This window comes from Oryctolagus cuniculus, chromosome 16 (assembly GCF_964237555.1).
Source record: "Oryctolagus cuniculus chromosome 16, mOryCun1.1, whole genome shotgun sequence".
Taxonomy (NCBI): domain Eukaryota; kingdom Metazoa; phylum Chordata; class Mammalia; order Lagomorpha; family Leporidae; genus Oryctolagus; species Oryctolagus cuniculus.
In genome coordinates this window covers 55,223,399-55,249,494 of record NC_091447.1, presented here as the reverse complement: position 1 = coordinate 55,249,494, position 26,096 = coordinate 55,223,399, and the positions used below count along the sequence as shown (strand labels likewise).

Sequence of the window (26,096 nt, the reverse complement as noted above, 5' to 3'; positions counted from 1 at the left end):
TCAGAGAGACAGCACAGGTGTGGGGAGCGGGATCAGAATGCCTGGGTCTGGACGTGTCCATCGGGGCCACACGGGGCACGTGGCTCCCTCCTCACCCCCAGTGACCACCTCTTCCCGCAGGTGACGCACTGGCTCAGCCCCTTCTTCTTCGCCTACTTCCCCACGGCCAACTCCTACCCGGCCATGCTGGCCGACATGCTGTGCGGGGCCATCAGCTGCATCGGCTTCTCTTGGGTGAGTGGGGGCGGGGAGGGGGTCCTGACAGTGGGGCCATGTTTGGGTCCTGGCCCCCAACACACAGGCTGAGCCACCATGCCGGGGGGGGGGGGGGGGGGAGGGGAGGGCTCCGTGCCAGAGAGGCTGGCTGCAGGGGAGATTGGACAGGCGGGACAAGAGCCAGTGTGCGGCTGTCTGGATGGCGCTCAACAGCCCAGAGCCAGCTCTGCACGTGCTGCTGTTGGAAGCACTTGGCCTGAATCAAACCTCAGCGGCCATCAGCCGTCCCCATCTAGGGTGGGCGTTTTGAAAAACTTTAATCCTTCTGATAAACCAAGAGAGCGGAAGGGACAGAAGCAGTGCGAGCACCCCGTTGCCACACCTGCGGTCCTAGGCTGCTGGGAACCGGGGGCAGCCGCCCTTGGTTAATTCCCTCCCTCTGCCCCCCGCAGGCTGCGAGCCCGGCTTGCACAGAGCTCGAGACAGTGATGATGGACTGGCTGGGGAAGATGCTGGAGCTGCCGGAGGCGTTCTTGGCCGGGGGAGCCGGAGAAGGGGGAGGAGTGATCCAGGTACGGGCGGGCTCCCCAGAGACCCTGGCTGCAGGGGCTGACCCCTGGTGCTGCCGTGGCAGGGTCTGGGTCTGGTTCTGGCGCTGTGTCAGGCCTGGGGTTCCAGGCGAGGGAACTCCGACTTAGGGAACTTGTCTCCTTGGCTCCCAGTCAGGAAGTTATAGGTCTGTGTAAATTGGGTCCTGTGGGGCTCAGCCTGTGACCTCACCGCCACAGCCCTGGGAGCACAGCCCCTGTGGGTGGGTTGGCGCCCTTACCAGGGCAGCGGGCTGCTGACAAAGGAGGGAGTGCGAGTGGCAGCTGTGGTCATGCTCCAGCAGTCCTGAATGCCGCTGGTGCGTGAGCCAGTGCCGTTTCCGCATCGACGGAAGTCACTGTCCATGTTTAACCTGCACCTGTTGTGAGTGACTCACCAGGAAACAGGACAGACCCGGATGGCAGCCGTGTTGGAGTTGCTGATACCCTGGGACTCTGGGACAGGCGCCACTGGGGCCGCTTGGACTTTGTGTGCTTTCTCCACTCCCTGGCATGGAAGGTGAACAATGTGGAACCCACCACCTCCCTTCCAGCGTCTTCTACGTGGAGTGCGTGTGTGAACACTGGGAAAGCACGGTCGGCCTTGAAGTGACTGTCTTCTCAAAGGCTCTGAGGGCACGTGAGGGCCATTATTACTGTGCCCATCCAGCAAGTGAGAACACTGGGGCACACACTTGACAGTGCCTTTGTTGTGGGCGCGTGGTGACGTGTCCAGACGGAACACGAAGCCAGCCCTAACGCAGCAAGTCTGGGTGTTTAAACCGCTAGGCCTGGCTCTCGGCTGGAGGAGGTATCCGTGTGGGACCACAGACGCTCTGTGATCGGAGCTGGCCCTGCAGCTGGGCTCTCAGTAGCCACCCCTGACACTGCGGGGTGGAATCCGTCTCCTCAGGTCTCTCTGCTTCCAGAGGCTCTTGGAATCCCTCGTGGCCCCCTCCACCTGCCAAGCCAACTGTGTCCCTTCTCTCTGACCTTTCATTCGTGGTCACAGCTCCCTCTGACCACAGGTCAGAAGGCAGGGCCCTGCTCTGATTGGATTGGGCCCGCCCAGATAATCCAAAGTAATCTCCCCAAATGAAGACTCTTAACCTAATCCTGGCAGCTTTCAGAGTCACTGCACCTGTGCAGTGAGCAGTCACGTTCTGGGGTTAAACCTGGACCCGTGGGGGAGGCACAGCTGCATTCTGTGGACCACGCGGCGTGCGTGGGGCCAGGAGGAAGCCGCCGTGCCTGCCCATGCTGCACCTCCAGGGACCCTCGTCCACAGGTCTGGCCTTGCTTCACTCCCTTCAGGGGATCTGGGCCAGCCATGCTACACGCCCTGTGCTGGCCGCCATCTCTGGGACCAATGGGCCAGCGGCCAGGCTCCGACCGCTTCCTCTGCTCGCTCCCCTCCCAGGCTCTGGTTATCTTGCTTCCTGTCACACGCGAGTGGTTCTGGGGGGGCTGGTGGAAACAAGACCTTGGCCCTGCTTCGAGCTGAGCTGTGATAGGAGACCGGGAACCGGATTTTAGATACAGAGGCAGCAAGGGCTCAGCAAACACGAAAACACGTGGGCTCCCCAGGACATGGTTTCTCCTGCCAGAGGCCTCCGTGGCCGGCCAAGATCCCAGCCACGGTCCACATCACATGTGCCCTGTGGGCGTGGGGAGGGGCAGTAGCACAGCCTGGGTGGATGCCCGATCAGCTGTGCTGTGGTGACGGCCAGGCAGCTCCCACTGTAGGCTGCAGGGGTCCAGCTTGTCCAGGGCATGCCCTTGAGTCCTTGTCTGGGGAGAGCAAGCCTGAGCGTGGACGTGGAAGGCGGGGAGTGGGCAGGGAGCCACAGGGACAGCAGTGCACCCACAGAGGACCGGCTTCTGGGCCCCAGGCAAGGGGGCCAGGGGTTTTGAACAGTGGTTAAGGTGCTGCTTGCGATGCCCACATCCCGTACCCGAGTGCTTGAGTTCGAGTGCCAGTCCCAGTCCTGGCTCCAGCGTCCTGCTGTCCTGCTGATGGGCACTTCGGGAGGAAGCAATGAGGGCCCCTGTGGCCCCATGGGAGACCTGGAATGTCTCCTGCCTCCCGGCTTTGGCCCGGCCCTTGCAGTTGCAGGTATGTGAGGAGTAAACCAGCAACTGAGATCTCTGTCTCTCTCTCTCCCACTCCCTCCCTCCTCCACCCTACTCCCGCCCCTCCCAGCCCCTGCATCTCTGCCACGTCAGCTTTCAAAAAAATACATTCCTGGCAAAGTGCAGTCTCGCACTCCACGAGAGGCCTGGCTTGGGGCCAGACCTACTGTTTCCTATAATCCCACACACGCTCCCATCCATCCTGTCCCACTTGGCACCTGGGGGCCCTGCTAACCCCACCCTGGCCTCCTCTTCCCAGGGCAGAATCTCTGCGGAGTCTGTGGGCCTCTTCCGCTCAGTTCTCAGCTGTCTTGGGTTCTGCAGATTGGGGGCCTCCCAGAGTCTCTCTCTCTCTCTCTCTGGACATTTCCCTCTTGTGCCCGTTTCTCCTCTCCATTTTGAGAGAACGTCTCAGGGTTTTCTTTACGTCATTTTCGTTTTGCACGTCGCTGGTCCCTTGTGCTCAGTGCAGGACTCGCTTGCGCTGTTCTGCTCTGCTTCACGCCGCCGCATGGCTTCGGAGGCGGGGCCTTGGTCACCGTGGGGAGAACAGGGGACTCTGGGGGGCGTGCTTCCCTCCAGGGTAATTTCAGTTTGATGTCCTGCGAGTATGCAGACTAAGTAGTGTGTGCATAAGTAAGTAACATACAAACAAAACGGAGGTGCCGCACGGCACACGGGCCCTGTGCAGGGCGTGTCACCTGCCACGTGGCTGTGGTGGCTGCTCACGGGTGCGGCATCCTTGCCGAGAGTGCCAGGGCACCATCTCTCTCCTGGGTTGAGATTCGCATCTGTGGCTGTTTTAGTCCACCACACTCTCCACTCCTGCTGTAAATGACAGCTCAGGGCCGCCCTTCAGGGCCAGGTCGCAGCCTCTGCCTGAGGGCACACCCAGCACCCGGGCTCCAGCAGGGCTCAGAGCGGAACCACAGAGAGACTGCCTCTCTCGGCCTTCCCCTGAGGGGGGCTGCACATCTTTCATCCGGCAGCCAGGCCCCGTCCTGCCGCCCTGTGCTTCTCAAGGAGTCCCACAAGGCCCGAGGTCGGGGACGTGTCCGTCAGACAGCTGCTGCTTGCTACTGAGCCGTCTGCGGCCTCGGCCGTGTTGAGGCTGTCTCTTGTGCCCCCCCACTTCACCCTGAGAATGTCCATGGGGAGTGACGGCATCAGCATCAGCCAGGAAACTGAGGTCCAGGGCCACAGCTAATCAAAGACGCGGGGGCGGGCGCGCTGAGCCTGGCACCAGCTCACCCCCGCCGGCTGGGGTTGCTGTGCACGCCGCCGTGGATCACCGCCTCTTCCCACTAAGGACAATCCCATTTTCCAGAGATAGGACGTGCCAGGTCTGGTCAGGAACAATCAGGCCAGGCTGCCACCCAGCCCCCACAGCGCCATGCCGGGTTGTGCTGGGGGAGAACGCGCATTCGGGGCCTGCCTGCAGCCGGCAGAGCGCCCTTCCCAATGATGAGGCTGACGGCTGTCATTCGCCAGGCCCCGGAGCACGGCCTGTGTTATTGATCCCTGCGGCAGGCGTCTGGGACAAACGGTGACATCGTCGTGATGCCAGACACACTGTGGCTGTGAAAATGGTCCCTTAATTGGGTCTGAAAGCTCTTGTGGAAGAAAAGCCAATTTCTTGAGGGGTGATGTTTGCAGAAACCAGGAACTGAAGAGACAGCTGTCGGGCGGGGTGGGGCGTCAGGAGCCCTCGGCCTCCTGTCTTGTCTCCGAGCTCCGGCTGGGGCTGGCTCGCCATGGCAACCTTTGTGTGCCTGAGGCCAAGTCATGTCCGTGGTCCCTGCCCTGCCACAGCAGGAGCAGCCATGCTCACCCTCAGCAGCCAGGGTCTGCACCAGCCTTGGGCACAGAGGCCCCTCTGCTGTCACGCTGCAGGTGGCAGACCTGCTGGCTCACAGGAGCTGTTGCCATCCCCACACTCTCCTGACAATTGCTTCCTTGGGTTTGTAAAAATCACTGCTGTTGGGTCAGTGCTGTGGCGTAGCAGATAAAGCCACCGACTGCAACATGGCATCCCACATAGGCACCGGTTTGAATCCTGGCTGCTCCACTTCCAATCCAGCTCCCTGCTAATGGCCTGGGAAAGTAGCAGAAGAGGACCAAAGTGACTGAGCCCTGCGACCCACATGGGAGACCTGGAGGAAGCTCGTTGCTCCTGGCTTCAGCCTGGCCCAGCCCTGGCCATTGCAGCCATCTGGGCAGTGAACCAGCAGATGGAAGAGCGCTCTGTGTCTTTGTCTCTCCCTCTGTGTAACTCACTTTCAAATAAGTAATTAAATCTTTTTTAAAAACCACTACTGTTGACCACAGGAGGAGAGTGCTCCCTGGGCAAGTGGACAGAGCCTGAGAGAAAACCCGTAAGCAACTGGTTAGAGACTCGGCTGCCTCGACTGTGGCTCAGGGCTCACCTGGGCTGGGGCTTGGGGGAGGGGTGGCTGCAGTCAGCCCTGCTCGTGTGACTCCTCTCTCTCAAATACATTGTTCAGTCTTTCAATGAGAAAGCAAGGTTTGAGCATTTCAGCTTCGTGACTGTTGTGTGTTGTGTCTGCAGGACGCTAATCTCATAAACATCTCTCATAGTCGACAGAAGCTGCTCTGTGCCCCCTGATGCCGGGCTTCCTGCAGGGTTGGCTCCGAGAGCTGCTCACAGGCAGGCCCAGGCCGCCCAGCGGACAGGAGGGCTCCCTCCGGCCTCTGATCTGGGGAAGCGGGGACCTGCTCACCGTCTCCTCTCCCTGCTGCAGGCCACAGCATGGACGTGTGGGATGAGCGCGGCCGGCAGGGAACGTGCGTCCCTCGGCCGCTCCTGGCCTCCCGGGAGTGCATTCTGAACTCTTCTTTGCTACTTTGCCAAAATGAGTCACCCGCACAGCTCTGCTGCGGCCCCCACAGCCATGCCCAGACGCCAGCAGCTTGCACAGAACTCGGTGCTCTCTCAGCTCCAGACACGAGGGAGCCACGGAAAAGGCGTGGGCAGCGCTGCCTCCTGCCCTGGCCCCCAAGCGGCCGCTCCTCTGTGTGTCGGGGTCTGGGGTCTCAACAGCCTCTTCGTATCAGAGGTAGCCTGATGCAATTAGAGCCGCCCTGGAGACCCCATATTAGCCTAGTTATCTCCAAATCTTACTTTCACAGGTACTAGGGTTTAGGGCTTCCACATAGGAGCCCTGCGGGGGACATGATTCAGCCCACAGCGTTAGAGATGGAAAGAAATCCTCCAAGGCAAGGTCTGGGTCTTGAGAACACGTCCCCACTTTACAAACTTGAGATGTGTGCGGTCACTGTGACCCGGGCCAGGCTCTGGTGAACAGATGACGGGCCCCTGGGAGACAGGCGTCACAGTGCCCAGCACCCTCACCAACTGTGCGTGCACAGCAACGCATTTTGCAACCAGCGGTCGCAGGCCCTGTGCTGGGTTCAGGTCTCACTCGGGCCTTTCTCTGGGTTCCAGGGAAGTGCCAGTGAAGCCACCTTGGTGGCCCTGCTGGCTGCTCGCACCAAGGTGATCCGGCGGCTGCAGGCGGCCTCCCCCGAGCTGACGCCGGCCTCCATCATGGACAAGCTGGTGGCCTATTCCTCTGATCAGGTGAGTATGTGGGCAGGGGGTCCCCAGGCCTCAAGGTCTGAGTGTCTTGTTTTGTGTCAGATGCAGAGGCCAAACCAAACGAAGCCAGGCAGCATCACGTTTATCTTATCTCACTGTGACAGAGGAGACCCACGCAAAGGGGAGAGGCACTGTCGGGTGGGAACTCCCAAGACCAAGTCGAGGGCTCCTAGTGACCCGGCACCACCATTTAGCCGGCAAGGGCTCGGGCTGGGCCCCAGTTCCTGCAGAGCAGTGCTGCAGACATCTCTCTCGCCATGGGGCTCACCGGCCTGGCCGCTGCCGCTTTACGTCCAGGCGGAACAGGTGCAGTCTCAGAGCCTGTGTCTGCAGCGTCTCACGGGGCACGCACTGCTCTTGGGCTGATGGCTGCCCGTGACGGCAGGGATACGGAGGCTGCTGGAGCCTCACTGACCCCACGCATCCACCCACGGACTCTGAGCCCGCGATTGAATTCCAACAAGGGAACTACAATCTTCACCGATACCGGCCCAGCCCTCCTCACCCTGACCGTGCCTGCCTCGGTCAGGTGCCTGCCTCACTACGCTTGAGAGGGAGATTCCTTGTGACTCAGGCAACTCCAGGACAAAAGGCTCCGTGGGGCGGGGGAGCAGCTTTGCCCCCGCTGTGGTGTGAGAGGACCATGGCCACAACCCCCGCCTCCCCCCACTGTCTTCGCAGGCACACTCCTCCGTGGAAAGAGCCGGTCTGATCGGCGCAGTGAGGTTAAGGGCAATCCCTTCGGACGGCAACTTCGCCATGCGGGCGTCTGCCCTGCGGGAGGCCCTGGACAGAGACAAGGCTGCGGGTCTGATTCCCTTCTTCGTAAGTGCACACCCATGGCCTGCGGCATGTGTGCATGTGTGTGTCTCTGTGTGTGTGCACGCCACAGTCACGCCACAGCGTGGGCTCGGGCTGGGTTGGGGTGAGATCACACTTATTTCTCTTTCTGTATCTTTGATGGCGGAGCACTCACACGTGCATGCTTGCGCTCGCCAAGCTGCTTGCTTTCACTTCCTGGAGGAGGGACGCCCTGTGACTGTCTCCAGATAGCTCTGGGGGCAGTGTTGGGTGCCCTCCATCACCGCAGGTGTGTGACCAGTCAGCAGGCTTGCTGCCTGTGCCGGGGGCTCTTGGTAGATGCTAAGACGCATCCTTTGGGAGGGGCTTGTTGCAGGCGAGCAGTGGCACTCCCAGGTGAAGTATCTGAGAGCCCAGGAGCACTGCCAGCTCCTCCTGCAGACAGGGCTGCTCCCAGGGAGAGGGTGGGGAGGGGGCTCTGCAGCTCCAGACAGCATATACCAGTGGCGTCTCCACCCCTTGCTTCTCATTCCCATTGTCATTTCTAAGGCATGCCCTGGGTACACAATGTATGAAGTCTGCTTCCCAAAATCTGTTTGAAAACCCAGTGTGGGACTGCTGACCTGTCTTGTTCTTCTGCACCCAGATGACTTTTGATGAACCTACGTGGCCCCTGCCGTCTTACCCGTTGTCCCGCTCCTCATGTGATTTCTTCTCTTCTTTCTCGCCACTCCTTGGATGGTTCCAACATTTGTAATACTCCATTTTCTTCACTTTTTAGCTTCTGAGTTAGGTGTTCTTCTCGTCACCTGGTTATGTGTGCCACCGAGTCCTACAGGTATTGGAAACCCCATTAGCTATCATTGTTTTACATGGGAGACCACAGCTAAACCTGCCCATTTCTCTTCCCGTGGTCTTTATTCCTTAGTTTCATCTGACAGGATTTTCTTGTCTGAAAATTTCCTTTAGAACTTCTTCCAGTGTGAATCTGAGATAATGCATCATCTTTTTTTTTTTTTAATGTCTTTATTTTGCCTTCCCTTTAGAGAGATAAATTTGATGGGAATTGTATTCCATGGGGCAGCTCTTTTCTTCTGGTAATTCTCACAAATCCACAACTTCTTGCCATGCATTCTGCTGACACAGAGGACAGAGAGATCCCACATTCCCCCTTATCTCGCACCCCTCGTTCCCCTAGATTAGCGTCTCACATTTCTGTAACTGCTCCCCAATGCTGCACATCATCGATACTTATAGCCATCATGCCCGCCGCTCCAACTCCCACATTCTGCTTTCTGAGGGCTTTGATGGCTGCATGCGACACACACCCGTCACTTCCATATTGTATACGGCAGGGTCACCGCTGTCAGACCCCCGTGCTCCATCCGGTTCCCTCTCCTCCCCGACAACCACGCCTCGGCAACAACAGATCCTCGCGTTGTCTCTACGTTTTCCTTTCCCACAATGTCATGTAGTTGGAAACATACAGGAGGTCATCTTTTCCGATTAATTCCTTTCTCTTAGCAACAAGTATTCCCATTTCCTTGGTGACTTCTCGTGCTCGCTGTCACGTTTCTTTTTATTGCAGAGTAACGGTGCACACATGGATGCATGTGCTTGTTCAATCTATTCACTTGCTGGGAGATATCTTGGTCACTTCCAAATTTTGACATTTGTAATAGATGGCTATCCGCACTTGTGTGTGGGCTTTCCTGTGGCTGTACTGGGTAAACAGCTAGGAGCACAGCTGCTGGGTAACTTGGTAAAAGTGTCTATCGTTTTACAAGAAACTGCCAAACCATCTTCCCAAGCGGCCCTACCACTTTGCATTCCCGGGAGCAATCAGGGATCATTCCTGCTTTCCCATATCCTAGGAAGTGGTTTCAGCAGTAGACTTTCTAACAGGTGTGCAGTGCTAACTCATTGCTTTATTTGAAATCCCCTAACGACATAGGAAGCTGACTAGCATCCTTGTTTGCTGTATAAATATCTTCTTTGTTGAGGTCTTTTCAGACCCTGTGTTTATTACCGCTGGTCTCCCAGGTGAGTGGCAGGAATGCATTTTCTTGAGCCACCGCTGCCGTCTCCCAGGAAGCTGGAGTCAGGGCCGGAGCTGAATGACGACGCCATCAGCAGGGGACGCGGCGTCTTAACCAGCATCTTAGACCAAGCCTCTTCTCTTATTTACTTTTTGCCAGGAGGAAGCAACTTGACTCTTAAAAGTAGTGCTAAAGTGTCCGTGGATGATTTCAATTGAGATTCACTTCTCACTGTTGGGTGAGAACAGCACATGTAGATGGTGGGGGGGGGGGTGACCTCTGCCCGGCTCCCGGGAAAGACCAGGAAGCTGCAGCCTGTGGCACTCACGGCAGGCTGCCGAGGAGAGGCCTGCAGGATGGGGAGACGCAAAGGGCACAGACGTCAGAAGGAAAGCCCCGGGCTTTTGTCTTAATCGGGCAGATTGGGACAGGTCTGCTGGAGTTCTGTCTCAGTGCTGGGTTGTCCCCTGGAGGCTGTACCTGCCCGTGCCTGTGCCTGTGCCCGATGATGATGGTTCTGTTCCCAGGGGGGTTGCAGACTCAACAGTCAAGACCACCGCGGAGAGTAGGGGGCCCATTTGGCAAGGGCCGAGCCAGCCCTCGGGGTGTGTGCACCCCCCTTTCCTCCGTGTGGCAGTTCCCTTCCCTGAGAGCCAACCTGATGAGGCCCTGCCTAGGACAGCGAGGAGAGCAGGTGAGGACGGCCGGGCGGAGGGAGCTCCGAGACGGAGGCCTGCGCCGGGTCCCGCCCTCCCTCCCCACCCTGCACAATGTCATTAAGCCCGGGCAAAGCAGACTGAAATCAGGTTAGCGCTGAGGATGCTGAGCCAGGCTAATCGGAGCCTGGAGCTAAGCGGGTGCTGTGGCTCCTGAGAGCTGGGCAATGGTCTTGCAGCTCCGCACTCACACACGGGCTACTTAGGACTCTGCCCCCAGCTCCCAGCCTGCCCACCAGCCTGGCACAGCCCACAGCCTGCTCACGGCCTCCCTCAGGAGCTGCGCATGCCAGGGCTCGCAGGACAGGGTTCTGTGAGCGGGGGATCAGGGTCTGGGGCCTGACCGTCTTCCCCAGGTGTGGCAGGATGAGAGGGGCTAACCTAGCCCAGCCACGATTGTTCTACTCCTGCCTGGGTGTGTCTCAGGGCAGCTGGCCCCTCTGGGCTTCACTCAGGCTGACCATCATGTGGGGCTCGCGAAGCCCCTGCCTCAGGTTGCTGGGATGCTGAAGTGTGACATGGATGTGAATCTCCCAGCATCAGCCTGTCACGTGCGGGAGGCACTCAGCCAGGGCCACCTGCTCTTACTCACGGTGATACCACTGCCAGGGCAAGCAGGATTTTATTGTTTCAGCAAACAGGTCTCCTGCTCAGAACAACAGGAAATCAATAATTAAATAAGAATCTAAGGCTAGAGGTTTATGTTCACCAGGACCTCATCTCTGGAGATAAGCAGTCTTAATAGTAGGGGAACATCACTCAGCCCCTCTGTGCACACATTAACAGATGGAAAGTGCTGGTAACAAGGGGATTTGGTTTTTTGTTTTGTTTTGTTTTGTGTTTAGTTCAATTGGCATTTAAATGAGAAGAAACTAAAGGAATTGTTAAATGGCAGATATATCATTTCTAAGAGGCTCAAAATTGAGAACATAAAATAACAAGCAATATTAATGTGATTGAAACATTCTCTGTTTATTGTATAATTCTCTAAGATTTATTTGAAAGGCAGAGTTACAGAGAGAAAGGAGATACACACACACATACACAGAGAGAGAGAGAGAGAGAGACATCTTCCATACCCTGGTTCACTCCCCAAATGGCTGCAATGGCCAGGGTGAAGCCAGGAGCCAGGAGTCTCATCTGGGTCTCCTACACGGGTAGCAGGGGCCCAAGTACTTGGGCCATCTTCCTCTCTTTTCCAGAGGTATTAGCAGGGAACTCAATTGGAAGTGGAGCAACCGGGACTCAACCTGGCGCCTACATGGGCTGCCAGTGTCACAGGTGTAGCTTAACCCGCTACACCACAACACCAGCCCCTTGCTGTATATTGTTACTGTTCATCTAATGACGTAGAAAAGTCTCATGTGTACCAACCGAGCTAGCCAGGTGCTTTCCAGAAAACGTTTTAATATTTATGTATGAGGCTGGCACCGTGGCTCACTTGGCTAATCCTCTGCCTGTAGTGCTGGCACCCCAGGTTCTAGTCCCAGTCGGGGCGCTGGATTCTGTCCCAGTTGCTCCTCTTCCAGGCCAGCTCTCTGCTGTGGTCTGGGAGGGCAGTGGAGGATGGCCCAAGTGCTCGGGCCCTGCACCCCATGGGAGACCAGGAGAAGCACCTGGCTCCTGACTTTGGATCGGTGTAGCGCGCCGGGCAGTGAACCAACGGAAGGAAGACCTTTCTCTCTGTCTCGCTCTCTCACTGTATAACTCTGCCTGTCAAAAAAAATTTATGTATGAGGATGAAATTGCAAATACCAGAGAAAAATAGCGCCCGAACTGGAACTCCCACTGCAAGACTGACCCTGAGAAACTGAAGGCCACATGGAGAATCCCTGAGGGTGGCAGGGAGGGGCGAGAAGCACAGTGGCACACGGCAGCTGGTAACATCCAAGCCTGCTGCCCCGTCACTCGAGGCAGGTCCCACCTCCCACGTGTGCGTTGTACCAGAGGGGGCGGAAGCCCAGCGAGGAGCCTGCGCTGGCCACACGGAGCTGCACCGCCAGCCAGGGCCTTTAGCCGAGTGCATTGCATTGCCGTCTGCACTAACCCTGCCTCGTCATTGCCCGCGTTTCTGGTGCTGTGATGGCTCTGGGCCTCGCTGTTGGTGCTTGGACGTGTAGAGGTTGCGCCACAACCAGCCCAGGGCGTGCTCGTCTGCCTCTTCCTCGTCTGCTTCTTCCTCTGCAGGTGGTTGCTACGCTGGGGACCACCTCCTGCTGCTCCTTCGACAACCTCCTCGAAGTGGGTCCTATCTGTGAGTACCGGCCCCCTGTGCTCTCTGCACGCAGCGGCAGGGCAGACCCCTGCGCGAGCGCTCCCCTGCCCACCGACTTCCTGTCGTGAGCAGCTGCCAGGCCTTCTTGCATCTGTAGCAGCATAAACCTTATTAACTTGTTCTCTGCAAACTCCAAACCTGGGCTAATTGGCCCAGAGCCGTGTGTAGCTAGACCAACACGCTATCGGGAGGAAGCAGGTGTTGCGAGCAGTGTCACAGGGACCTCAGTGCAGGCTGTGTCATCTCGGGGAGTGACAATAGACTTCAAAGCTTAGGGCCACCACCCTCGTGGGACGCCCTGATACCAGGGCCCTGGACACAGCACGAGAACCGGCCGCGCTCAAGTCCGGGGTAAATCCTTTTCAACATCGCGGTCATGTGCCCCGTAACCACACCTCCCAACCCTGGATCTGCCTGTGCCTGACGCAGAGGAGTGGACCCTCCTTCTGTGCCCTGGGTCTCCTGTCGAGGGGTCAGCGGCTGTGGGAGGGGCTGGGAGATGGTGTGAGCTGGGCATAACTCTGGTGACCGGGCACCTGTGGCCCTGCCCAGGCTCACCCCTGTGTGCCTGGAATTCTGTCAGAGAGAAGAGCAGCCACAGGGCGGGAGAGAGGCTCTTCCCAGGGGCGGACGCTGCCCAGGGGAGGGGAGGCAGTGCTGGGGCTGTCCCCAGGCAGTGGGGTGGGACAGGAGTGCCCCTTCTGCCTTCCGGGACACACACACATGTGCAGGAAGCCGGGAGACATAGCTGGCCCACACAGGACCTCAGCTGCCATGTTGGCTGTGTCCCCTGCTAACCCGTGCACCTCAGCTGGACAACATGGAGTCTTCTGAGTCAGATGTCAGGCTGAGAACCGAATGCCCTGGTCAGCGGCCACCTCACGTCACGCCCCGGGGCTATCGGGTTCAAAGGGCTGAGGTCTTCAGGTGCACAGGGCTCCTTCCACTGCTGTCCGTGAGCTCCGTGGGGGTGGCGCCCCGAGCAGGAGGCAAGGAAGGCAGGGAAATGAGACTCAGACCCTGGTCAGGAGCGCCCTGGGTTCCAGGGCAGAGACAGACGGGTGGTGCAGGTAACCTCCCGGCACCCGCGGTGCCCTGGGATAAGGCGGGCACAGGGAACGCCGGGTATGTTCTCAGCTGTGTGCCCCCAGGGCCCCCACTTTCTCAGAGCACTTCGGGGGTAACTGTCAACTCAGAGGTGCTTCCCGTGCAAAAAATCCCCCTTGGAGTCTGGGTTTTGTCAGATTTGGGGGACACGTGTGGCATTTTCACCTTCTCACGAAGGAACCTGAGGTTGCCATGTACCCCACAGCATTTCTGAGCTACAGCAGGGGCAGCCGTCCCGACGTCTCCCAGGGAGAGAAGCAGTGTGACTAGGGTTGGTCCCGGCCCGACGCAGCGCCCTGGCCACGGGGAACGCCAGCACCAGGGATGTGGGGTGAACTTGCCTCCATCACCCTCGGAGCTTCGCTTCCTTCACGCAACACCCCCGCCCCTCTCCGCTGGGTGAGGTGGGGTCCCCGTCCCCGGGGGGCAGAGTGAGCCTACACTTTGCCTGCATCTCCTCAGACCTGTGCTCATGGCCTGCCGACCGTGAGCAGCACACGGGAGAGCAAGAGCCCGGATCCGCCTGTCCCCGCAGGTGCAGGTGCCCTCTGAGGCTCACCTGGCAGGGCCCTTCCCCCCCAGCTGCCCCCTGGCTGTGCTGGGCGGGGCTGAGGAGGGAATGTTTCTCACTGCATTGCAGGGTCCAGGCAGGCAGGCTGTGGGCTGTGCCTCATTTACTCCTCAGTGTCCTGAGTGCGACTTCCCCTGTTGCCTGAGAAGAGTGAGGCGGGGGAGGGTCCAAGCCGCTGCTGCTGCCTGGTTGGTGGGGAGGGCTCGGGGGATGTGCGCTAGACCCTCCCTCAGGGGATGCATGTAGGCGACTAGGGAAGGGGTCAAGGGGTGGATGAGGAGAGCTGGGGAGGCAGCCCTGGGTGGGCATTGGCAGAGTAGCTGGAGCAGTGAGATGGGGAGGGGGCTCAGGTAGAGGAAAATGTAGGTGAGTGTTTGAGGGAGAAGGGGCTGACACACACTGAACGTGGAGAGCTGCCTGAGGCCCGGGAGTGGGGCGGGCAGGCACTGGGTGCCTGTGCGTGTCTGGGGCCACCAGCTCACCGAGGCCCAGCAAGCAGGGTGCTGGGGAGGCCGGGCAGGGCGGAGCCACACGGTGGAGGGACTCATGGCTGCTTCTGCTGCAGGCGCCCAGGAGGACCTGTGGCTGCACATTGATGCCGCCTACGCCGGCAGCGCCTTCATCTGCCCTGAGTTCCGGCACCTTCTGAACGGAGTGGAGGTGGGTGCGCTCTTCCCTCCTGCTGGGTCCTGCTTGGGTCACCTGTGCCTTCCGCCTCCTAAGGGTCTGATGTTGCATTTCTTTCTGTGCTCTGTATTGGCAAATGACCTTAAAGCCGATTCCAGGAACTAAGGGAAGTGGTCCCCAGGCCAGGGCTGGCGGCTTCCCCACCACATGGCACCTTCCTGGCACGCCGCGGTGGTGACAGCCACTTGCCCTCCACGCCAGTCCTGGGCTGAGCCGTCCTGACCCCAGACGCTGTAGCTCATGCAATGGACCCAGATGAAGCCCTGATGCATTTCAGTTCTGGGGTAACTGGATACCCCAGGCTATACGTCCACACCGGCTGGTTCTCTTTCACAGTCACGTCTGCCCTTTATGCTCACAGCTTCAAATGTAAGATGTTCTGAGTGTCCACAGGGGGCCACAGTGGAAAATCCCGCACCATGCCTCTGGTTTCATGCCTAAGTCTCTTAAACGACTCTAAAAATGCCTCCAGGTTATGTGTGTGGGGCGTGCACGGAATGGAAGTGGATTTTACATTTAGACTGGGGTGCCTTTCCCCAGGAACCTCATTTTGCAAATTTTCCAAAACCCAGAGAACCCCGCCTCCCAGACACCACAGAGCCGAGCACCTCAGGTGAGGACACGCAGCTGATGCACGTCTTCGAGGAGCTGGGCCCTGGGCGGGGTGCAGCTAGGAGCCTCCACTCTTCATCTTCCCGGGGCGCGTGGGGCAGCCTGGTCTCCCGCCACTGCCCCTCTCTGCCCAAGGACCAAGGAACGGACAACGTAGGGTTTCATCTTTCGCAGAAGGTGCCTGGTTGTCAGACCACCCCGTGACAACGCCCCGGGCGATCCTATCAGCCACAGACAGGCTCGGTGGCCAACAATGCCTCATTTCAGTCCTAACTCCATCCCTGCTCCCGAGAGCCTGGCAGCTCCTGGGTCAGATAAGGGCTGCAATATCCTGTCATGGCCCTCCCCGTGGAGATAAGAGCCTGTCCCCCTGTCAGCAGGAGGAAAATAGCACTGCTGGGGAATGAAAGAAGTTTAAACAGATCAGCCCCAGAGGAGGGAGCTAATAAAACGCACAGCAAACAAAGCTTCTCTTTAACCTTTTGTTTCCTTCTATCAACAAATGAACCTTGCTTAAATATCCTGTCTCCTCAAAATTACGTTTATGGAAGCGGGGAAGGAAATGAGGCGACCCCTCCAGCGTGGGCAGGGTGGAAGGTAACGGTTGCTGGGCTAACGTCTCCCTGTCTCCCTGCTCGTACCCACCTGGGCCACCTAACCTCTACGATCCATGGTACTCAATGGAAAGGAGATGTCGCAAAGCCTGGGGAGACAGGATTCCCCTCGGGGGGATGTGGCTGTTACCGGAGAAACAAGGGTTCTTGTCTTCACACAAGAAAGAATTCAGGCGTGAGACAGAGAGCAGGGGAAAGTAAAAGTAGCAAAGTTTATTAGGGAAGGGACATGCGTAAGAAAGGATGGGCACCTCTCCGGACAAGACCTGAGAGAGAGGGCCCAGTCACTCGGACTGGGGAGAGCGAGGTTACATGGGTGAGTGGAGAGAGTACACCTGGGCAGGCCAGGCAAGGCGGCTCAGCAGAGTGGTGGAGGGCTGAGCACGCAGTCCGGTTGAGGCTGGGGGTTTTTAAGGGGATGGGTCCTGCCTTCCTGCCTCTTCTCCTCCTGGAACAAAGGACTTTTTGGATGTAAATATGAAAAATTCCTTTCTGAGTTTCCCCCCTGAAGTAATCAGACTGGGGAAGCCTGGCTGGCACCTCCCGTTAGAGAAAGGATGTTTGAAGTGCAGATACTGGGCTGCCCCTGGAAGGTTGTCAGGATGACTCAGATGCAGATGCTGGACCTGGGTGTCAATGCCTTAGGCCTTTGTCACACACACATAAGCTCATTTCTGACTTCCTACCTAACATGGCCCGGCTGGGGCCCGTGGTGGCACTGTTAGCTGGGCGGCTTCATCCCCAGCTCTTCTGTCCGAGAGGAACCAGGGCACGCACTGTTAGGAGGCAGCCTTCACGGCAGCTCAGCAAGCAGACGGAGTGCAGGGCGAATCCTCAGCCCCTCTTCGCGCGTAAGTGTGTGTGGCCTCTCCTGGAAAACGTGACGTCAGAGGCTGGAGTCACTTGTCCGCGGCCGTCACTCGCAGGGATGCTGCATCTGTCAGGAACATCAGCGCCCGGATGCCATCCTTAAAACTAGGGGAGAAACCACACAGGCAGACAGGCAGGGTTGTGGGACCACTGGGCAGCTGTGGCAAAAGAACTAACCAATTAAGTGAAAAGCTGGGTTCATCTCCAAGTGCATAGGTTGGTTCTGGGGCCTTCGCTTTCTCCTTACTTATGACGCTGCATACACTCTGGGAACTCTGCAAGTTCATGAACTTGAAGGAGCGACGGGCAGACAGGGTCTTACCAGCCTGACCCACACACTTCTGGACAGAGTGCTTGGCCATGAAACTTCTGAGCCTCCCAAATATTCCAGTGCTGGAAATGTGATGCGGACACACGTTAGCGGACTTGAGGCGACTCAGGAGCGACCGTGCTCCCGATGGGGGATGCAGACGCGCATTACTGAGTGTGGGGCCTGGTTTTGTAGGCGGGCATTTGTCACTAAAACGTCCCCTGACTGCTGCTCTTTGTTCTTGTTGCTCTGCAGTTTGCAGATTCGTTTAACTTTAATCCCCACAAGTGGCTGCTGGTGAACTTCGACTGCTCCGCCATGTGGTGAGTGTGCCTCTTCCGGGCCCGTTGCCTCTCGCGGGAGCTGGGCGCCCTGGGCCCCGAGCGCTCCGTGCGGGGCAGACTCTGGTCGGGAACACACGGTTGCAACATCCTGGCGTCCGTCGGGGAGCAGGGGACGTGGAGAGTCCTCAGCGTGATGTATCGTGCATGAGCAGAAAGCGAGTGCGAGGAAATCTCAGCTCCTACTTGGAACTCGGCTGTTTGTGTGTTTGTTCTTAGATTTTTATTCGTCAGAGTTGAAGGCTGAGTTTAAGCAATGCCAGGGAAGATGTTGAAAAGCATTTGCTAAGGGCAAATTCAAGTCACATGTATTTAAAATAGCCCTGGGACCTAAGAATTTCCCTGGAAATCCTTGTGACCGTGCCACGACTGCTGTGGGCCGATTTAGAGTAAGAGAATGAGCTGAGAGTTAAAGAAGCTGATATCACACCCAGGTGCGATGTGTACAGAAACAGTGTCAGCCGGGAGGCGACCCTGGAATCCAGCGAGTGTGGCCTCTGGGAGTGGGACATGGATTCAGCAATCCTGGGACCGAGCAGGGGCCTTTGCGTGCGTGTCACACAACACGCAAACTTGCAGAATTCCCAGACTGTTCCGTATGCGAGGCTCTGCAGGTGGTCAGTGTGGGGTTAAACGAGTGGTTTCTAGCCTTGGAGAGAGAGGCGAGCAGAGCTGCTACGGGCAGCTCCTGCCGGCCCCCGCTGGCGTCCCAGCCTGGTGTCTCCCGAGGCACCTGTCTTCTCAGCCTCTACTCCTATTCCAAGCAGTAGAGTGTTCTGTCAAAGTCTCTCCTCCAGTTTCTGATGCAGGATTTTAGAACTCACTATGCTCCGGCAGTGCAAACTTAACTCTGTCTGAAATTCTAACGAGGGCTTCAAGAAGCCCTGGTTTTTGTGAGCCTGAGTATTCTTCCGTATTCTCATGGTTGTGTTTCCTGTTTTACTGGACGCGGAATGTGGTAAGGACGGCTTATTCCACGCGCCACAAGTCCCTTTCAATTTGAGTGGACTGTCATTTCCTGCTGCTGGGCTATCTGGTCAGTTGGGGAGGCTGCTAGAGGGAGCCACAGGGACATGACGGGGGTCTGCAGAGCTCACGGGAGCCTTCCCGGGAAGCCCAGGGAGGGAGAATGTGGTGAGAAGGGCGTTTGCTCGGGCCCTGGGGCTCTGCTGCTGCCTCTGGACACGTTGCGGTGCACCGTATCCCAGAGCAGAGGCAGAGAGAGCCAAGAGCCGCCGCTGCTGTGCCGGGTGCAGGACCTGCCTGCAGAGGGAGGGGTGCTGTCCTGGGGGCGACTGACGAGAGAAGACGGACAGCAAAGGCAGGCAGGTGGCAGCCGTTTGGAAAGGGGAAGGGGCAGAGGGTGTCCCAGGAGGGGACCTGGAAGCCAGGTGGGAGACACAGAGCTGCCTGTGGTTGGGCGCCGCTGGGCAGTGTTGCAGGGGGCTGTGTTGGGGTTGTCTTCCATGGAGGAGCCCTTGCCTCCCAGGGGTCTGGAAGGCCGAGGAGATGTGACTGTGTCTGTAACGGAGCCCACGTGCCTCTCTCCTGCCTGGGCAGCTGTGGGGCATCAGGCCTCCCCAAGCCCAAGGCCACGACCTGGAGGCTGACCGGCCAAGTCAAGGCAGAAGGATTTGCTGCCTTTGGCTGTAGGGGCGCTATGCTTGTACAGGGAGTGGGCCTCAGGCTGGCGCTATGGCACAGTGCCAGCATCCCATATGGGCACCAGTTCGAGTCCCGGCTGCTCCACTTCCAATCCAGCACCTTGCTAATGCACCTGGGAAAGCACGGAGGATGGCCCAAGTCCTTGGGCTCCTGCAACCACGTGGGAGACCCCGAAGAAGCTCCTGGCTCCTGGCTTCAGATCTGCTCAGCTCTGCCCATTGCAACCATCTGGGGAGTGAACCAGCAGATGAAGACCTCTCTCTCTCTCTCTGTATCTCTCTCTGTATCTCTCTCTCTCCCTCTGTAACTCTTTCAAATAAATAAAATCTTAAAAAAAAAGTGTCTCTTTTTTCATTAAGTTTTACCAGTGGTTAGTCCATGATTTAACAGAAACGTTGGTTCTCTTCTTTAACTGTTGGAATGGACAAGAGAATTGTTTCTAAAACTGCCTTTCATGACCAGCACAGAAAACAGGCTTCCCAGCGATCTCGTTACCTGTTTGCAGGTGTCTCATTGTTCACTCGGGATCCTGGATGTGTTCTGTGTGAATGCTGGCCACTCAGCCTCCAGAGACAGCCTCAGCTTCCAAACGGGCCAGGGCCTGCACAGCAAGCATTTTAAGAGAGGCCGGGCTTTGGTCCAGACCTCAGACTATCATAAATTGTTCTAGTGCATTTGCACACTTCTGTTACAATGGAGGTTTTAAAAATTCTGTTTCTGTGAAAGAGTTAATTTCTGTAGCGATGGTGGGACTTGATTCTAGAATCATGGGTGGACGGTCCCCTGCGTGTCTGTGTGCGTCTGTGTGTGTGCGTTCACACACTCATCTTTTAATCATCTGTTGAAGAACAATTCTTCCCCTTTATACCCATGAAATGTTGTAAGGAACTGCAAAGTCCAAACCTCACTACTGAAGAGGAGACCCCCCCCCGCCCCGAGCTATCAGAATGCAGGCCAGGAAGCAGCAGAGGGGCCTGCAAGTAGAAGCACTGAGCTCGGCTGAAGACGCCACAGCACCCGAGGAGAGCAGTGGACGCGACGCCCAGAGAGCAGGCAGCACTCGAGAGCGGAGTGAGCCAGAGAGCAGCAGCAGGCGAGACTCCCAGCAGCGAACAGGAAGACAATAAAGACGATGGACTGACGTCATGAAGCAGGCCGTGAAGACCCAGGAGAGAGGCCCAGCCGAGCGGGCACCGAGCTCGGCTGCTGGGAGAACAGCTGTGGGCCAGCGGCTCCGGACGAGGAGGAGAAGGTGTGGGGAAGACGGAACGCAGGCACTCTGGAGAGTGAAACCCCGGGACCACGTCACACCCCGAATCACCACCAACACACAGACAGCAACCACAAAACGCCACCAGTGCAGCTCAAGAATACATAGAAGTCTTAAAAAAAATCACAAACACAGCATGCTAACATTTAAATTTTGCTCCTGCAGCCAAAATCCTACTGTTACCCATCCCATGGTGGGTGCAGCGCACAAGGCATGTGACCCCTCCCGTCACGGAGCAAGTGTTCCTGGGGCTCCACGTAGATGTAAACCTCCCAAGTCAAAGGAGAGCAAACAGCCCACTGACGTGTGGAGAAATGCGGTTGCTGTTCCAGATGAGCCAGCGTGATTTTGTGTTAGAAGGGAGTCGACGAGGAAGGGCGAAGGCATTATCGTCCCACCTGGTGCAAAGAAGCATTACGTAAACCCAACACTCAGGACAAAGGGTCGTAGTGACACGGGGACAGGAGAGAACCTTCTTATCTACCGAGCAACTGCAGGAAACCTGTTCATCACGACGAAAGAGAAGATGAAGAAGTGAAAGGGTAGGCGCCGGGCAGAGGAGCTGAGACCCACTGTCCTCTGGCCAGGCCCGGGCAGGGGAGCGGAGACCCGCTGTCCTCCGGCCAGGCCCGGGCAGGGGAGCTGAGACCCGCTGTTCTCCGGCCAGGCCCGGGCAGGGGAGCTGAGACCCGCTGTCCTCCGGCCAGGCCCGGATAGGGGAGCGGAGACCCGCTGTCCTCCGGCCAGGCCCAGGCAGGGGAGCTGAGACCCACTGTCCTCCGGCCAGTCCTGGGCAGGGGAGCGGAGACCCGCTGTCCTCCGGCCAGGCCCGGGCAGGGGAGCTGAGACCCGCTGTCCTCCAGCCAGGCCTGGGCTTTCCAGAAGCAGTGGATTGTTAACACTGACACAGAGCAACACACGACATTTTTCTTTCTTCTTTTTTTTTTTTTTTTTTTTACAGGCAGAGTGGACAGTGTGAGAGACAGACAGAGAGAAAGGTCTTCCTTTGCCGTTGGTTTACCCTCCAATGGCCGCCGCGGCCGGTGCGCTCTGGCCGGCGCACTGCGCTGATCCGATGGCAGGAGCCAGGTGCTTCTCCTGGTCTCCCATGGGGTGCAGGGCCCAAGGACCTGGGCCATCCTCCACTGCACTCCCGGGCCATAGCAGAGAGCTGGCCTGGAAGAGGGGCAACCGGGACAGAATCCGGCGCCCCGACTGGGACTAGAACCTGGTGTGCTGGCGCCGCAAGGCGGAGGATTAGCCTAGTGAGCCACGGCGCCGGCCCACACGACATTTTTCAAAACAGAAATACTCTTTATCACAGCATGTAGGTTACTATGAACAGATACATCCAAACCCGTTTAGGTCGTTGTGGAAAATATTCTAGAATGTTTTGGGAGCTGCGTAAGGAGCCTTAGCTAAGTACAGTGACATGTTGTGAACATCGCGACTCAGTCCTGACCTCAGTGCCATTCTGGTCAACACCCTGGCTGGCGTATTTGTCTGCCACGAAGAGCCTGGTCTCTAGGACCAGGCCCCCAGGCCACCCGCACTTCTGTGTGATGTGACCCCTGAGTTGAAGGCTTCCACAAATGCTGGGCTCAGCGCCAGCCTCTGCTAACCTCACAGAACCCGAGTGTGTTTCACACACATCTGCAGGTTTAGTGTGTGAACAGCCAAGGAGGAGCTGTGGTGGGTGAGGGGTGGCTGGGGAGGCAGGTCACAGGCTGCCAGGTCCCCCTGGGTGCTCCCCACCCGAGTGGAACCCAATCTTTGAGGGCTTTGTAATGGAGCAGCACCACTGATCTGATCACGAGCTGGCCCCAGCCCCTGCTGGAGACTGGAAGGTGGGGCCGAAATGTGCAACCCTCTAACTCTTACCTTGGCCCGGGCAAGGAGCTGCCACCCTGAAACCATGCCAGAGCCGAGCTCCTCACCATGGGAAAGGCACTCGCACTGCTCCAGAGACACCAGGCATGCTAGAAGCCATGAGCCACAGATGGGGACAAACTCCAGGGAACACTCACAGTTTGTTCTAGCTCCCACCCCAGTGCTGTGCTGGAGCCAGGCCATGAGTGCAGGTGTTCAGCTGGGGCCTGGAAAGGGTGCCCGAGCATGGGGAGAGCAGGCAGCGTGGTCCCATTCACAGCCCTGCGTCCTGAGCCCTAGTGTGTGTTCTCTTGACCCAGGGTGAAAAAGAGGACAGACTTAACAGGCGCCTTTAAGTTGGATCCGGTTTACCTGAAGCACAGCCACCAGGACTCAGGTAAGCAGGCACTCGCTGCTGGCACTCTGTTCACACTCTGGTTTCGTGGGGGCTGTGTCCATACCACCCCGCATGGTGTCTGGGCCCTGCCTCTGGGGCTCTGTCCCCATGTCCTAGAGGGAGACTCTGGTTATGGATGCCTTGAACTCGGGCTCCACAGGATAGGAGCAGGGGCAGCACCACAACCATAGGCACAGCCATGGGACCTGTGTGGGTGTAGACAGTGTGGTTATAGAGTGTGGGTGTAGTAGATGGGTGGGCACAGCCATGGGACCTGTGGGTGTAGACAGTGTGGTTATAGAGTGTGGGTGTAGATGGTGGGCATAGCCATGGGACCTCAGTGTGGGTGTAGATGGTGGGCACAGCCATGGGACCTCAGTGTGGGTGTAGATGGTGGGCACAGCCATGGGACCTCAGTGTGGGTGTAGGCGGTGGGCACAGCCATGGGACCTGTGTGGGTACAGACAGTGTGGTTATAGAGTGTGGGTGTGGTAGATGGGTGTGCATAGTCATGGGACCTGTGTGGGTGTAGACAGTGTGGTTATAGAGTGTGGGTGTAGTAGATGGGTGGGCACAGCCATGGGACCTGTGGGTGTAGACAGTGTGGTTATAGAGTGTGGGTGTAGATGGTGGGCACAGCCATGGGACTGTGTGGGTGGTGGTTGTAGAGTGTGGGTGTAGCCAGTGAAGGTAGCCACAGGACCTCAGTGTAGGTACAGACAGCTCCTGGGGTAGGAAAATAGTTCGGAAACAGAGCCTAATGTCTTTCTAAAGCAGATTTGCTGCCTGCACCGGAGCTTAGGGCTGAGGGCAGAGCTGTCTCTGGCTCGGGGGTGCTGCAGGGACCTGGGGCCTCCTGTGAGGCAGGGAGGGACACCGCGTTCCAGGAGGCTCCCGTGCTCCTGCAGGCTGGGCCCGAGGGGTGCAGGGGGTAGCAATGAGGATGTCTCCGAGGGGGGCTCTGAAAGATAGCATGAAATTCAGAACTAACTCACATGGCCACCACAGCAGGTGGTGTGGTGCCCCCGGGAGAAGGGGGCCCTCCACCCTCCCCTGACATGCTGTGGCTGTCAGCACACCCTGTGGAGCACCTGTGTTCTGTCCTTGGATTCCTGGTGGTGCGTCTGAGTCACGCCAGGCTGCAGCCCCTGAAGCTGGCGCTGTCTTTGCCACTGATGAGCCCTGCACCACCCGTGAGAGGCTGTGGCATGGGGGATGGAGCACACTGGGACCTAGGGTCAGCTGGGGGACCCTGGGCCTCCTCAGGCTCACATAGCACAGGGCCATGAGCCTGTAGCTCCTGCCTTTATTCCCCTGGGAAAGGCCAGGCAGGTGGCGGCTGGGGAGTGATGCCCAGGATGGACATTTGGTGTCCGTATGAACACCACTGCATGAGTAGGCAGTGCTAGGTGGCCAGCTCGTCCCAGGAGAGGGCCTGTGATGGCCAAGTCATAGTCACAATTATCTGAGTGCAGAGGCATTTAGGAAGCCCCACGTGTGCCTGGCCAGGCCTGTGTGAGTGGATCAGGTTTCCAATGCTTGAGACATCCTCCGCCGCCAGTCCACGCAGCTCCTCTCACTCTCACTCTCACGGATCCCTCGCCTGTAGGACCTCTGTGTCCTCAGTGTCCAGGGCTCTGTCCCCCCACAGGTCAGGGGAGTACAAAATGCCAAGTGGCCCCTTGTCGTGGCCCACGTGGTGCCCTGGACTTCCAGACGTGGCCACGGAGCGCCCGCCCATGCCAGCCGCTGCCTGCGGCCCCCGCATGCACGTGTAGAAGTGAGAACTCCATGCGGGCCTCCTCCCTTCCTCTCCTTATCACTCTGATTGCTCTGGGCCCCCTCCACCGGCCCACGGGAGCACAAGTGACCGAGCACCGCCTGTCTGCTGGGCACGAGGTGACAGCTCAGTGCTCACAGCTGTGGGACCCCACAAAGCACACACCAGGGCTCCCCTTTGTGTTTGGGGCTTCCTGCTCCCAGGCCTCCCCTCTGCAGGCCCTGCCCACCGTGCGGCTTTGCCTCAGCTCAGAACTGGCAGGGGACACAGGCTGCGCGTGGTCCATGCAGGTCTCACACCTTCTTTTCCCTTTCCCTCCCCTCCAGGGCTCATCACCGACTACAGGGTAAGTGGCTGAACTCCAGGGAGGCTGTGACCCAAGGTGTGAGTGGGCACAGGGCTCCTGCTTGCTGGGCCCTAACTGACCCACTAACTGGGCTCTTGCAGGCACTGGGCAGTCCTGCTGACCCCCACGGGAGGTCTAGGGTTGGGAGGGGAGGAGGGGCTGCATCCCTAGTGCGCCCCTCTTAGGGAGGGGGTGTTCTGTGTCACTGCGGGATGCTGAGGGCTGGGGGACGGAAGGACTCAGGGAACATGGAGTGCCTGGCGCTGCGGGCCTCTCCTCACCCCTTGCTTCTCCTGCCCTGTGACGCGTCACCGCGGTAAAGTGGGCTCTGGAGACAGCAGCTGTCCACACTTTTCCCTGGAAAGGAATTTGGAGCCAAAGGCAGTGCTGGGAGGCTCACACAGAACCACTGGGGGACAGGCCTGGGACCTCTGCCTCGGCGCCTCCCCGTCTTGAGACGACCCGAGTCCCTTCGTCCTCTGGTCAGATGTGGTGGGCACAGGTGTCACTCTGGTACGGTGCCCCTTGCTGATGGAGGTGTGTGTCTGCACAGCAGTGGTGGAGAGGCATGCTAGCGGCTTAGGAAGAGCCACCAAGGGCTGCGGCACTCCCTCTGGTGGGAGTGGGGAGCCGGCCGGGCAGAGCTGAAGGAATGCTGCCCGTGCCACCCAGGCTCATCCTAGCACAGTTTTGGGGGTGGCTTGCAGGGCACCGCCCAGCTGCACACCAGGGAGCAAGGCCAGGGCGTGCACCCCGGACATGGCCAGGAGAATGAATGAGGTCACTTACTTGGATAAAAAATCCCCTTTAGGTTCCAAATACCTTTTACAAAACTAAGGAAACAGCGTCTGTTTAAGGAAAATATAGCAGTGATTTTCAACCCAGTCAGAGAGCAGGACCGCCTGTAATCTCCCCGGCCTGACACTGCCCCGGGCTGCGCTGATGCCCGGCGTCCTCTCTGCTGGTTCTCAGACCCCAGGCTGGGCTGACCACATGGCCGCTGCTGCTGCTCCACCGAAATGCAAATCGTAATGCTGTCCAGACTCCTCCAAGGCCCTCATCATTACAGAGAGGCCACACAGAGACCCACGTTTTCTGGTGCATTGATGTCCCTGTGACGAATGACCACGCGTGGCTGTCACACATGAGAGTGGGGCTTTCCACTCACGATGAGCTCTTCCTAGTGGACAAGACCAAAAACGGGGAGTTAGGCCACAGGACCAAGTTGTCTACCCTGTATTCTCTTTAAACTTCCCTCCCCTACATCTTCA

At 58.1% G+C, this 26,096-nt stretch overlaps 1 protein-coding gene across 1 annotated transcript in view; it reads left to right on the top strand.

The window, feature by feature from the left end:
• Nucleotides 1–26,096, top strand: part of DDC (dopa decarboxylase) — a 42,652-nt gene that overhangs the window by 10,291 nt on the left and 6,265 nt on the right. The window contains exons 3-11 of the mRNA XM_017337637.3: nt 121–234; nt 669–788; nt 6,403–6,537; nt 7,237–7,380; nt 12,299–12,365; nt 14,630–14,724; nt 17,413–17,480; nt 22,623–22,699; nt 24,806–24,825. Coding sequence (XP_017193126.3) covers nt 121–234; nt 669–788; nt 6,403–6,537; nt 7,237–7,380; nt 12,299–12,365; nt 14,630–14,724; nt 17,413–17,480; nt 22,623–22,699; nt 24,806–24,825 — 840 coding nt within the window. The remainder of the gene's footprint in view (nt 1–120; nt 235–668; nt 789–6,402; nt 6,538–7,236; nt 7,381–12,298; nt 12,366–14,629; nt 14,725–17,412; nt 17,481–22,622; nt 22,700–24,805; nt 24,826–26,096) is intronic.